At 38.7% G+C, this 12,532-nt stretch overlaps 1 protein-coding gene across 1 annotated transcript; it reads right to left on the bottom strand.

Annotated features, from left to right (window-relative positions):
- Positions 1-3,862: 3,862 nt before the first annotated feature.
- LOC134210999 (uncharacterized) lies at positions 3,863-8,097 on the bottom strand. Its single transcript, XM_062687507.1, has 4 exons — positions 7,897-8,097; positions 6,755-6,905; positions 5,116-5,354; positions 3,863-4,611 (listed from the first exon to the last, which is right to left on the bottom strand). The coding sequence occupies exons 2-4, from the start codon at positions 6,862-6,864 to the stop codon at positions 4,298-4,300; spliced, it is 663 nt and encodes a 220-aa protein (XP_062543491.1). The 5' UTR covers positions 6,865-6,905; positions 7,897-8,097; the 3' UTR covers positions 3,863-4,297.
- Positions 8,098-12,532: the final 4,435 nt, after the last annotated feature.

Below are 12,532 nucleotides of genomic sequence, written 5' to 3'. Positions count from 1 at the left end.
TCCACGCTCGATAATGGCGGCTTATCGGTGTGCAAAAATCAATCAGTCACTGTACTTTTTGACACTAGCTGGAGGAAAACTCACTGGCGAAAAGGCCTTTTTTCCCTTCCCCTCACCAAGGAACGCCAGTGGGCTTTCCTCCAGCTAGTGTCAAACAGTACAGTGACCGATTGATTTTTACATACCGACAAGCCGCCATTACCGAGCGTGGAAAGCTGGATAAAGACAATAAAAAAATAAAAAGCCTTTAAACTATTTTGAAAACCGGAACCAAAAATATGAAAAAGTTCTGCTCGTATGAACCGGCTTGAAGAATTGAACTGATGTTGGTCCAGCATTTTTTCAATTTTTGTTTTATTTTTAAAATACATAGTTTGAAGCTTAAAAATGGATTCTTCGAGAAAGTTGATAGCACTTGATAGATTGAAGGATCGATTAAGCGAATAAAAATTTTTGGGCGGAAAGCTCAATTCACAAAGAATATGATTCAAATGAAGAACATGTTCCATAACTTAAACGAGCTGATAGATTTTTCGTTACGTGTATTGACTTGAGGGCCTGTACTCCAATTATTGGACTAGCTTCTTCGATTCATACATCCAGGACTACATTCCACGGCAAAGATGCTTATATGTTATGTGCGTAGTGTCTTGCCCCCTGGGTCTTTGGATTGCTATAATAATGTATCATATTTCAAAGAATCCAAAGATCAATGCATTAAATGAAAAAAAAAGGTATATGAACATTTTTTTTTTTTTCATCATGTTACGTCCTCCCTAAAAGTGACGTTAAAAGAGGCTTGATGTACATGTTATTTCAGCGGCGCAGCCGGAGTTTTTCAAACGTGTAAGGGCTTGAACGGAATTTTTCTTCTAACAAATCGAGGGAGAAATATGAACCCCCAAGACCAAAATATTTCACCGGCTCGTCTAAAATTCACCGGCGGTGCGATCAAAAAATTGCAGCGGCGCGCCGGTCAAAAATGGTGACGGCGGCGCCTAAAAATCGTCGGCGGCCGCGGCGCACAGCTCTAGTGGTGGAACGGTGTTACATCGGCTACATGCTGCCCTGGTCGGTGATCAGCTTTGGCGCTTGGACGACCACGCGCTGGTACACTGAACTAAAACATCCGCTCGAAAACGACTGCAAAATAATTTGCTCGCGCCCCTTAACGATTGTCATCCACTATCTGGATGACGATCATTCGATTATTTTGCAGGTGGATGACAACCATTCATATGAGCGTCATACCGGGACAAAATGATTTTCTGCAGAACACCGAATGAACAACTAATTAATTTCCAGAAAGATGCAAGACGGTTATAAGATGAAGTCTATTACAAAAACAGATGAAAAATGGTTCAATTTCAAGTGAGTTTTCAATTGGTATCATTTTTCATTTTTCCATTGAAGGGGATTTTTCTAAAAAAAATACATTTTTAGATGTACAAAATAAGGAGTAAGACTGTAAAACACATGGTTGAAAAAAACATTTATTAGAACAAAACAATGAATTACGCCTTTAATACTTAGTTTGCTTTAATGCTGGTAAGAAAGTCCAGGTCAGGAATGGGTAGTGATCTTCTGCGCGTCTCTAGACATTCGGCATATGCTTTCAAGTGGCGTCCGGCAATTTTATATACCCTCATGACTCCCGATATCGATATATAGCTACAAGTTCGATTGGTTGTCATTCGACGAGTAAACTTCACCGTTTTCAAGAACTTTGCCCGATATGATCATTTTAACTTCTTTCATATGTCTTATACTAAGCACTTGGGAAGACCACCTGGTAGCACAATCAGCTTTTCAACACCTTTTCAGCACTTCAAAACTGTTTGGTAATCGTTGGACATTCGGCAATAGATGTCCCGGATAAATTAACATTACCCTGTGTTCCTATAACGAGTAATGAAGTTATCAAAATAAATGCCTTTTCTTTGCATCGCACATTTACTCACAATAAAAGAATATAAAAATGCTGCCTTCTTCCCGAACTAATGCTCAACTAAGAAAAATAATGGCGTCTACTCAACACCGGTTGCAGCGGAACACTTTTATCATATGGGGATACTTTTTAAAATCGAATATAGAATGTTTTGCTTTATGAAGCGCTACTGAACAACTAATCATCCAACGACTAGATGAAATCCCATTGCCAGCCTTTTACGAAACATTTCACATGATTGCTCATTCAACAATGGTGTTTCAAAACATTCTGTTTTCGGATGATTTTCAATCGACATTCCGAAGATGAGTCATCCGCTTCAGTTTTTCATACATTTGCAGCATGAGCTTCTTTATCGGTGGAAGTAATTACAAATCAGTTGTTTTAAGGTGGAGGCTTTGGTTCAGTGTATGTTAGAAAGGTAGATTACCTCCTGGTTGGACTGGCTTCATGCTCAATCGATTGCCTCCGGCTGGTGTAGGGGAGCGCATCTTCTTCGTTTACTTCGGTTAGCTTGCTACTAGGACTGCTAGTATATAGTCACTAAGTACAGCGGGAAAACGCATGGAGGAGGGGGGGAGGGGGGCTGCAGTTTTTGCGATTACTCCACGTCAATGATGTTGGCGTGGGCCAGCAGATTTGCTCACTAGATGACCCGTTTAGAGTTGTGGCTTCCATGATGACGATCCTTGGCACGACACGACTGCACGCACGACATTGGAGGTTACGGACACGCACAGAATTACTCTTTACCTTTCTATCTTTTTAACTTTTGCACACTTGACTTATACGGGATTGGTTTTAAACTTATTCTAGGTAACTGAAGGAAGCACAAGAAATTAGCACTAGATACATAGATTTCTATGTTGAAAAATATATCGGATATCGCGATCACAGGCAGAGCCCCAATTCCAACACGTTTTTGAGTCTGCAGACAAATGAACGAGTTAACATTTTCCTATCTTTTCCTCATTAATAAGAATCGAACTGACTTATCAGTTTCGAATTTGTTCCAACATTCGGAATCGTTAATTGATTTGCATGACTTTGCGAATCGAATGCAGTCCATCAGCTCGCCTAAATTTCATGCGTAATTCGTTTCTTCAGTTTCCTTAGCTGGGTATGAAGATAGTAAGGGTATTAATGAAAATAAGTAATGATCCGATTTACAGAACTCGGATAATATTTGAATTTTATTGAAAGTTACAGCGTCTCACTTCTCGAATGACATCGAATTAAGAAGTGAGTAGTGAGACGTCTCACTTCTAACTTTGCATTACTCACCTTTTACAGTGAGAAGTGAGAGTTGAGACGTCTCACTACTCACTTTTTATTTCTTACTGTAAAACGTGAGTAGTGAGACGTCTAACTTCTAACTTTGCATTACTCATCTTTTACAGTGAGAAGTGAGACGTCTCACTACCCACTTCTTATTTCTTACGCACTACTGACTTTTTGCAGTGAGAAGTGAATAGTGAGACGTCTCACTTTTCACACATCATTATTTCTCATTTTTTAAATGACCTATTCGGCCCAATGAACTGTTCTGCGAAATGTCCTATTCGGCCAAATGACCTATTCGGCCGGAAGACCCGTTTAGCCAAATGACTTTCGGCCTAATGGTTTGTTCGGACTAGTGGCACTCGGCCGAATGGGTTTCGACCAAACGACCCTTCCCCGTTTCACAAATAGTTTATTTGACTCATCACCACCAATTCGTACATGTTTCCATTTTTTCTGTTATGGAGCTCGATGAGTACTACTAGTTAACACCATTTTTTTAGAAAATGGCGTATACGTCTCTTTTTCAGATTACGGCAGTTGAGGAATCCTTCTTCGGCGAATGCCAGGCAGGACAGATCAACGAGGGATTAATGTTCACGAAACTTGTGTTAGGTTAAGAAAAAAAATGCATTCATTGTTAAAAGCAGAAGTATAATTCCAATAACAACTCCAGAGCTTAAACATACTAGAAGGAGAGAGAACTTGATAATTATGTTTGTCACGACTTACGGCCTAACTTTCTTCTTGTTCCAAACACATTTTCTTGTTATTTTTATTTCGCTTGCAGAATTTTCTAACTTGTATCTTCATTATGAATACTTAATATGTTTAAATATTTAAAATTTAATACGTTATATGTTTTGGTTGTTAACTATTAATCTAATAAACATATTTGTTTGATGCTACTGTTCACAATAACCAATATTTAATCAATAAGGGTATTTGTATCATTTTGTAATTCATAAAAAGGCTTTGAAAATATATGTAGTGAACTGTAACTTGTTTGGTCAAATCAGTTGGTAATACTATAACAAGAAAAGCTGGATCATCGTTCTTTAGCGCCCATCATTGGTTAAAGTATTTCTTCAAGTTATCGCGCAGCTGAAGCGGACTGGTTTGCGGCCCATGCCGCTCCACTGGTTGGCCGTTTTTGTCCACAATAAACTTGGTGAAGTTCCACTTGATGGCGTCGAACAGCGTACCGCCCTGGCGTTGCTTCAGGAACTGCCACAACGGGTGCGTTTCGTCTCCGTTGACGTAAATTTTGGCGAACAGATCGAACTTGGCCCCCTTCGTGTCCCGGGCAAAGTGCTTGATCTCTTCGTTGCTGTCCGGTTCCTGGTTGAACTGGTCGGACGGAAATGCTAGAATGCGGAGACCTGCGGAGAAAACGGGACATAGGTTCGATGATGTTTGAATCAGATATTCCCTTTGTCGCGAAAACGAAGTTAATGTCCTCACAAGAATTGTATGACACGCGAAAGGACCCAGAGGGATTTTAGTAACGTTAAGATTAACAACAGTCAATGATGCTCCAGGCCTAAAACAGCTGGTAGATTAATGGCGTGACTGCTTTCTAGTACTTGAACTGTAAACTAGTTTACAAAAGCAGATAAGTCGTTTTGAAAATTTGGTATTGAATTAGACGAGTCTGTGACGAGGCCAACAATGAATTCAGATCTGCGAAAATAGTCCTCAACAAGATTACTGCAACTCATATATGACCGGATTCAGTCACATATCAAGTTGCTGCAACCATTTTTATCTGAATTGTGCTGCTCGGGTAGTATTATAGTACGCGAAGACGAGGGGTGCTTCGACAGGTGCGAAATCAGTGAAGCCCCGTTTTTCATTAACACGTCAACATAGAGTCTTCCGCTTACCTTCTGTTTTGCTGTACTCCTCGTACAGTTCGTTCAGTTCCTTGTAATGACCATTCGTGTAGCCACATTTGGAGGCAACGTTGACGATAATCAGCACGTGACCTCGATAGCGCTCAAGTTCTACCTTGTTTCCATCGATGTCAACTGCACTGAAGTCATAGACCGAAGATGGCCCGGTATCTGTCGCCGACTTCTGCGAAGAAAGCGGATTGCTCTGTGACGAAGGGCAGGCTAGAACGCTGCAAACAAAAGAACAAGTTATGCTGTTGGCACGGAGGGCAGACATGGAGGTCCGAACAAGTTTTCTTGAAAACGTTTGTAAATATTTAATCACAGATAACAGATATTTAAGCTAGAACAAATTTTATTGAAAATCATGAGTAAGCTTTTGAAATGATATACGTTGGCTAACTACTGCCATCTACTCAACTGATTGCGGAAGTACATACGGACGCAGCTAATAAGTAACCGTCGATCGCAGCCAATATGTTTGACAGTTGTATTTAGGCTGCATTTTATGCAGCGTACACACCAGTCAAGCAGTTTGACGAACATTGACTCCGCCCCCAAGAAAACGCTTCGGTTGCTGCTTTTTTTGAACGTGTGTGAAGTTGTTCGAACAATCATTTGACAGTTGGCGGCTCGGTTGGAAAAAATTAAAACGTTTTGATTTTGGTTTGAGTTGTCGGGGGCGGAGTCAAGGTTCGCCGAACATGTTTGAGCATTTGTAGTGAAGTTGCACAAACCCCCATGTATTTTTTGATGGTTGGTGCTCCAGTTGGCGCTTCGGTCGTTCGTGTGTGATATTGTTGGTCGAATAAATTGATTGTTCGTGCCGCTGTTGGCTAAACTTGGTGGATGTTTGAATAAACGAGAGGTGGAGTCGAAGTTGTTCAAACTGCTTGACCGTGTGTACGTTCCATTACACAGTAATGATCATCGTGTCATCTCCATGCGATTGCCAACCACGTCCGAAATGTTCGATGCAATTGAATCAACGGTTGCGAATATTTATACACGTATGGTATACCAGCCTAAATATCTGTTATCTGTGACCGTGATGTATGTGCTTTGGTTGACGTTCCGGTAAACTGATACTAAAATTATCATTTTTGCCTTTCTCGTACACCAAGGTGAAACGAAAAGGCTATATATACACTTCCAAGACGATTTTATGATAGAAGGCTTGGAGACCCATAGTGTTATATACCAATCAGCTAGACGAATTGAGATGATGTCTGTCTGTATGTGTGTGTATGTATGTAAAACTCACTCATCTTTGAGGCACTTATCTTGATCCGATTTGTTTGCAACAAGTTGTATTCGACGGGGAATCCTGTCTCATTGTTTCCTATTGAAAATTGGCGAACTATGGGATCAAAAGTTATGGCCAAAATACGATTTCTATACAAAAAACATGCTAAGAAGTCTTTTTGGTATATATAATGCACAAGAAAGGCACAAACACCGCTAGGTGGATCAATCAGGGTTTTCCTAAACTATTTTCCGCGAGTTTTCACAGTTAACAATCTGTAGCATGATTGAGAATAGCTTATCTGTTGAAAATGTCTACGAAATTTTGTTCAAATCTCCATGTCTGTTCTCTGTTATTGAAGTTTGTCATTTGGCTCAAATTTACCTGGATGATGAAAGCAGATTTATCGCTACCATTGCCGTGCCGAAAACGCCGATTGTGCTGATTCTGCTGGAACCAACAGCAGGGCGAGAAAGAAGACGTAACAGAAACATCTTGCGAACCAGTGTACGACGATTTTAAATTTAGTTGGATACTGTAAAAAGAGAGGTATATAAATTAAATATGTATCTAATAAAAAAAAGGAAAACATTTTAGAAGGGTAACCAGTTTTTATTTCGGAATGTATTACCACAGATAACAGATATTGAGGCTGGCATCCGATACGTGTGTAAACATCGGCAACCGTTAAATCAAATGAATTTTAAATTGGGACCACGTTTGGCAATCGATTAGAGATGGTGCCAGGATCATTGTTATTGAAAACGCAGCCCGAATGCGGCTGTCAAATGCAGTGGCTGCGTTCGACGGTTGTTCATCAGCTGCGTACGTATGTACTGCCGCAATCAGTTGAGTAGATGGCAGTAGTGGGCCAACGTATATCAATTCAAAAGTTTACACAGGATTTTCAATAAAATTTGTTCTAGCCTAAATATCTGTTATCTGTGGTATTACCAATGAGGCAACAAATGTCGATTGATATTACGGTAAACTTTCGTTCGTTAACTATAGCTGTTAATGACAAAATGTTAGAAACACTTAAAATGACAATGTAATTTTGCATATATTTTCATGAAAAAATTTGAATCATGTTAATTCATATTTTTGAAAAGTAGATATTCCGGGTGATCAAATTAGAAAACAAAACAAAAGCAAACACATTTGTTATAGTCTTGTGTTGAGGACATTGAGGTACATCTCTACAGAGATCGAGATCATAATACTCGGGTACAGTCAATGTGTACGGCATCAAACATCCGAAAATACATAGTTCATCACTTTCAACGAAATCACGAGTGCTGTGCTGGTTATCTGAAGTCAAGTGTGGATTCGAAGCTTCTTTTCTTTCGGAACTATATAGGCCGGTGGTAATCTGATTACCTACCGAAGATTACTGATGAGGTTTAGATTGCATTTTATTTTACGTTCTGCAGATTCAACTCAAGTACACGATTCAACGGTAGACATTACGTGATTTGTTGAAAAAAATGTTTAGTAATGCATACTTTAAAAATTTGCCAACTCACCTCCTCTCGACTGTTAACGTGTACCTCACTTCACAACTGATTTCATTTACTAGATTCCTGCTTCAACTAGCTGCGATATGCTTTTTAATTAATGCAATTGAAAATTTTACTCTAATTGAGAATTATCTCAATAACATCAGACAATAACTGGCAGGCAAATGTAGACATTTGATGCTGCGACTGACTTGTTGTCTCACACGAAGAATGTCGCGCACTGAAATGTGGATGTTTGTGATGCGCAGAAAATGTGGATAGGCAGTAAATACACATATGACGCAAGATAAGTAATTGAGCACGCATGTTTGCAAATAAAGAGAGATTCAACGAATCGGTGCCCTATTCTTTAATGTTTGGTTTCGGCGGTATAAGTTGAATTCGTTGCAGATTGATAAAAAATGGGACATGTTTGATTCAAACATGTTCTTTTTTTATTTGTTGACATAACATTCCGCATTAGGATTTTGCCGCCTCATAGCCCAGGTCTTGCTTTGTAAAAGTAGGAGTCATACTAATGTTCACAATGAGCAATATGATTTTTTTCCAAAATAACTTTAAAAAAATTGAAAAACAAATGCGGATGGAAAAGACAAAGAAGACAAAGAAGACAAAGAAGACAAAGAAGACAAAGAAGACAAAGAAGACAAAGAAGACAAAGAAGACAAAGAAGACAAAGAAAACAAAGAAGACAAAGAAGACAAAGAAGACAAAGAAGACAAAGAAGACAAAGAAGACAAAGAAGACAACGAAGACAAAGAAGACAATTATGTAAAATGGATATATGCAGTTTCTCTCAAACAATTGATTCAATTGTAACTTAAACTGTTTATGGTGAATTGGCGTCTTCATCGATTTGGTTGTCATCGGTGGAAAGTGAAATTTTCTGGCAAGATTATTTGTTTTTGTTTCTGTTAGTTATTGGGATTGAAATCGATTTCGAATCCGAGATAAATTTTCTTGAAAGTGCAAAACTTAATCGATGGACGACGGAAGAAAGTTACCCTTCGGTAGCGGAATGACAAGCACTCGACGGGAGGGATGATGCAATAAATTTGCTTGAATGGACGGAATCACTCACAACAATCAAGCTACCACGCCAAACGCTGATGCCACAGAAACAGTCCATTTTTCAATCAATCTTGAGGCCGGGGCCGAATTTAGCCGGAAGGGGGCTCCAGAATATACCAAAAAGGTTGGTTTTTGGTACACAAGATTTGTGGGGGCCCGGGGCCACGCCCAACGCCTCCCCCCCTAGATCCGGCCCTGGGAGAACTCTGGTCCTGAAAAGAACCAATTTATTTTTCCCAATGCGCTTTTCTAATAACTAACTGCATCCAAACGCTTGTCGGAACCTTACGTTCAAATTGCTCGACAGTATTCAACAATTTATTTTTTATTTTTTTTTATTTGTTGTCGTCAATCATGTTTGTAGACCGTTTGATACAGATGTGATCTTATAATATACTTCACCGTTACTAAATTACTAAACACAGCTTTCATCCGATATGAAGCATTTACACCAAGCATTTACTGAGTACGCAAGTATTGTTTCAATTTAGTCTTAGATGTAGTGAAATCAATAGCATTGCAATGATTATTAGAAGCAGCCATCATTTGATTTATGGGTCCGAATATCGCTTAGTTTGTACGATGACTACTACAGGCAAATAAAGTTCGATTTCGCAAAGGTCTTTGTGGGATATAAAAATTTAATTTAGATAATAAGTATTGCCTTTGAGTCGACCTTGTTCGAGATAACATCATTAAAGAAAGTCGCATATTCCCGTCGTTCCTTCAATGTTTGTATATTAATTAGCATGCATCTTGCTTTATAAGACGGGAGTGGAAGTTGAGTCCACCCTAACTTGCGTAGTGCATATAATAAAAATTGCTCAATTCTCAATTCTTGTGTAATGCGTGTAATGGACTGTGTAAGGTTACCAAACTATGCTGCAATATTCAAGTATCGATCTGACATAAGCAATATATAATGTTTTTATAGTGTATGGATCGTGGAAGTTGTAGCTAAACCTTTTTATGAATCCAAACATATTATTAGCTTTGTTTATAATAGTATTTTAATGGTCAATGAATGTAAGCTTAGAGTCTATAATTATGCCAAGATCCCTAACTCTATCATATCTTGTTACCTTTTGGCTACCTAAAGTGATTGTCATATTTGGAATATGTCATTTTCTGCTTGTAGTAATTAAGTTGCATTTCTTTATATTGAGCTGTAGCAAACTTTTTATACACCAGTTATGAAATATCTGGATCTCGTATTTGAAGGTGTTAATTTCTTCAGCGTCTTTGATCTCAATAAAAAGTTTCATATCTTCTTCTTCTTATTGGCATTATATCCCCACACTGGGACAGAGCCGCCTCGCAGCTTAGTGTTCATTGAGCACTTCCACAGTTATTAACTGCGAGGTTTCTAAGCCAGGTTACCATTTTTGCATTCGTATATCATGAGGCTAGCACGATGATACTTTTATGCCCAGGGAAGTCGAGACAATTCCAATCCGAAAATTGCCTAGACCGGCACCGGGAATCGAACCCAGCCATCCTCAGCATAGTCTTGCTTTGTAGCCGCGCGTCTTATCGCACGGCTAAGGAGGGCCCCAAAAAAAAGTTTCATATCGTCAGCGTAAATCAATACTTTTAGATGTTTTAGAATGAAGGACAAGTCGTTTACAAACAAAATAAACAATAGCGGACCTAAATGAGAGCCTTGCGGGACTCCCGATGTGGTATGAATAGCTACAGATTGCTTTACTTTGAACTTAACTATTTGATTGCGACTGGTCAGATATGCTGCTAGCCATTTATGGAGTCCAGGCTGGTTCACATTTTTTGCAGTTTAAAGAGAAGCATTGGTATATCAACTCTATCGAACGCTTTACTAAAATCCGTATATAAAACTTCAACGAGGTTGACCGATGTGTGACAATCCATACAAAAAATTCAGATGCTTCATACAAAAAGTGTAACATAAGGGGGAGGTGGGGTTGAAAATAGCAATTTTTTTGGGTTACGTAATTCATGGATCTTCTCTAATGTTCTCGTAATTAGCTGCTTGGTAATTTAGAACTTCCTCAATTTGATAGTCATTAGGTGGGGAACCATCATGTAAAAAACAAAGAGTATTCGATTGCCGTGTGAAGCACTTCATTTCTCCATAATGCAACGTACACACTAGTCAAGCAGTTTGACGAACATTGACTCCGCCCCCAAGAAAACGCTTCGGTTGCTGCTTTGTTTGAACGTGTGTGAAGTTGTTCGACCAACCATTTGATAGTTGTCGGCTCGGTTGGAAAAAATTAAAACGGTTTGATTTTGGTTTGAGCTGTTGGGGGTGGAGTCAAGGTTTGCCGAACATGTTTGAGCATTTGTAGTGAAGTTGCACGAACCCCCATATATTTTTTGATGGTTGGTGCTCAAGTTGGCGCTTCGTTCGTTCGTGTGTGATATTGTTGGTCGAATAAATTGATACAGGTAATCTTCGATATAACGTACCCCCGATATAACGTACACTCGATATAACGTCACTCGATATAGCGTACATTTTACCCCGTTATAACGTACACTTTGAAAAATAATTTTAATTTTGGTAGTTATTACAAAATAATTTATTAAATCGTTATAATCATTCATGTAGGGATGGCATTATTGTATGGAGTCTAATTTTATCAGCCAGAAGCATTAATTACTTTTTTCCCCATTCTACACATTTTGCAAGTCAGAATTGATGACGGGTTGTCTTCAGGTCTAAGTCAGCTAATGTCGAGTGAAGTAATGGTATTGTAGATCCAGGCTTGAAGTGCGTACCAGATTATATTAAAATTAATCCTAGAGGAAATTCCTGGAGAAGCTCCCAAAATAATTTCTGGTGAATTTTGTAGAGGAATTCCTGTAGGAAATTCTAAAATAGTTAAAAAAAAATCCGAATTGATTCTTATAAAAAATATGATTGAATTCATGAAGGGATTAAAAGAAACTGAATAAATTTTCGGAACTAATTCGTAAAGTAATTTCTGGATGAATATTTTAAAGAGTATCCAATGGTATTTTTGAATGAATTCTTAAAAGAATCTCCGAAGAAGTTTCCTGAATATATTTTCAAGCAATTCCTAAAGGTATTTAGGTAGGAACTCGAAATAGAATTTGCTAAGAAATTCCAAAATTTCTACAGCAATTCCTTCGGAAATTCCTTCAGGAACTCCGGCAATTCCCAGAGGGATTTCTGCAAAACATCATCCCGAAATGAATCCAGTAATTCCTTTGAAAATTCTTCCAGGAATTCTTTCGGAATTTCCCTTAGACATTAGGTCAATACTTTTACATCGTATTCTTTCTTTAATTTTTCTCAAGAAAATCCTATGACCTCCGAACCCCCTTCGGAAACTCCTTGAGCAACACTTTTAGAAATCATCCCAGGAATTTCTCAAAAAATTCTAGAATAAAAGTGATGAGTGTTTCCGAGAAATTCTTGAAAATGTAGTCTAATGCGTTAATTGTTTGTGAATGGCAGGTAAAACTCGTCTCGTAGGTTTTCCCAGTACTTTAGCAACTGCAGTAGAGCAGGGCATGATTAGCCTCCACCACCCTATAAGACCGCATCCAACCACTCACCATAGTC

Source organism: Armigeres subalbatus, chromosome 1 (genome assembly GCF_024139115.2).
Source record: "Armigeres subalbatus isolate Guangzhou_Male chromosome 1, GZ_Asu_2, whole genome shotgun sequence".
Classification (NCBI taxonomy): domain Eukaryota; kingdom Metazoa; phylum Arthropoda; class Insecta; order Diptera; family Culicidae; genus Armigeres; species Armigeres subalbatus.
The sequence above is the reverse complement of the archived record's forward strand: the minus strand, read 5'-3'. Positions and strand labels throughout refer to the sequence as shown.

Bases quoted from the DNA above. Each gene is read 5' to 3' on its own strand.
- LOC134210999 (XM_062687507.1), bottom strand. From the start codon at position 6,864: ATGTTTCTGTTACGTCTTCTTTCTCGCCCTGCTGTTGGTTCCAGCAGA. The intron at 5,355-6,754 runs GTAAATTTGAGC...TTTTGTTTGCAG, and splicing joins AATCTGCTTTCATCATCCAG to CGTTCTAGCCTGCCCTTCGT. The intron at 4,612-5,115 runs GTAAGCGGAAGA...TTTTCTCCGCAG, and splicing joins GGAGTACAGCAAAACAGAAG to GTCTCCGCATTCTAGCATTT.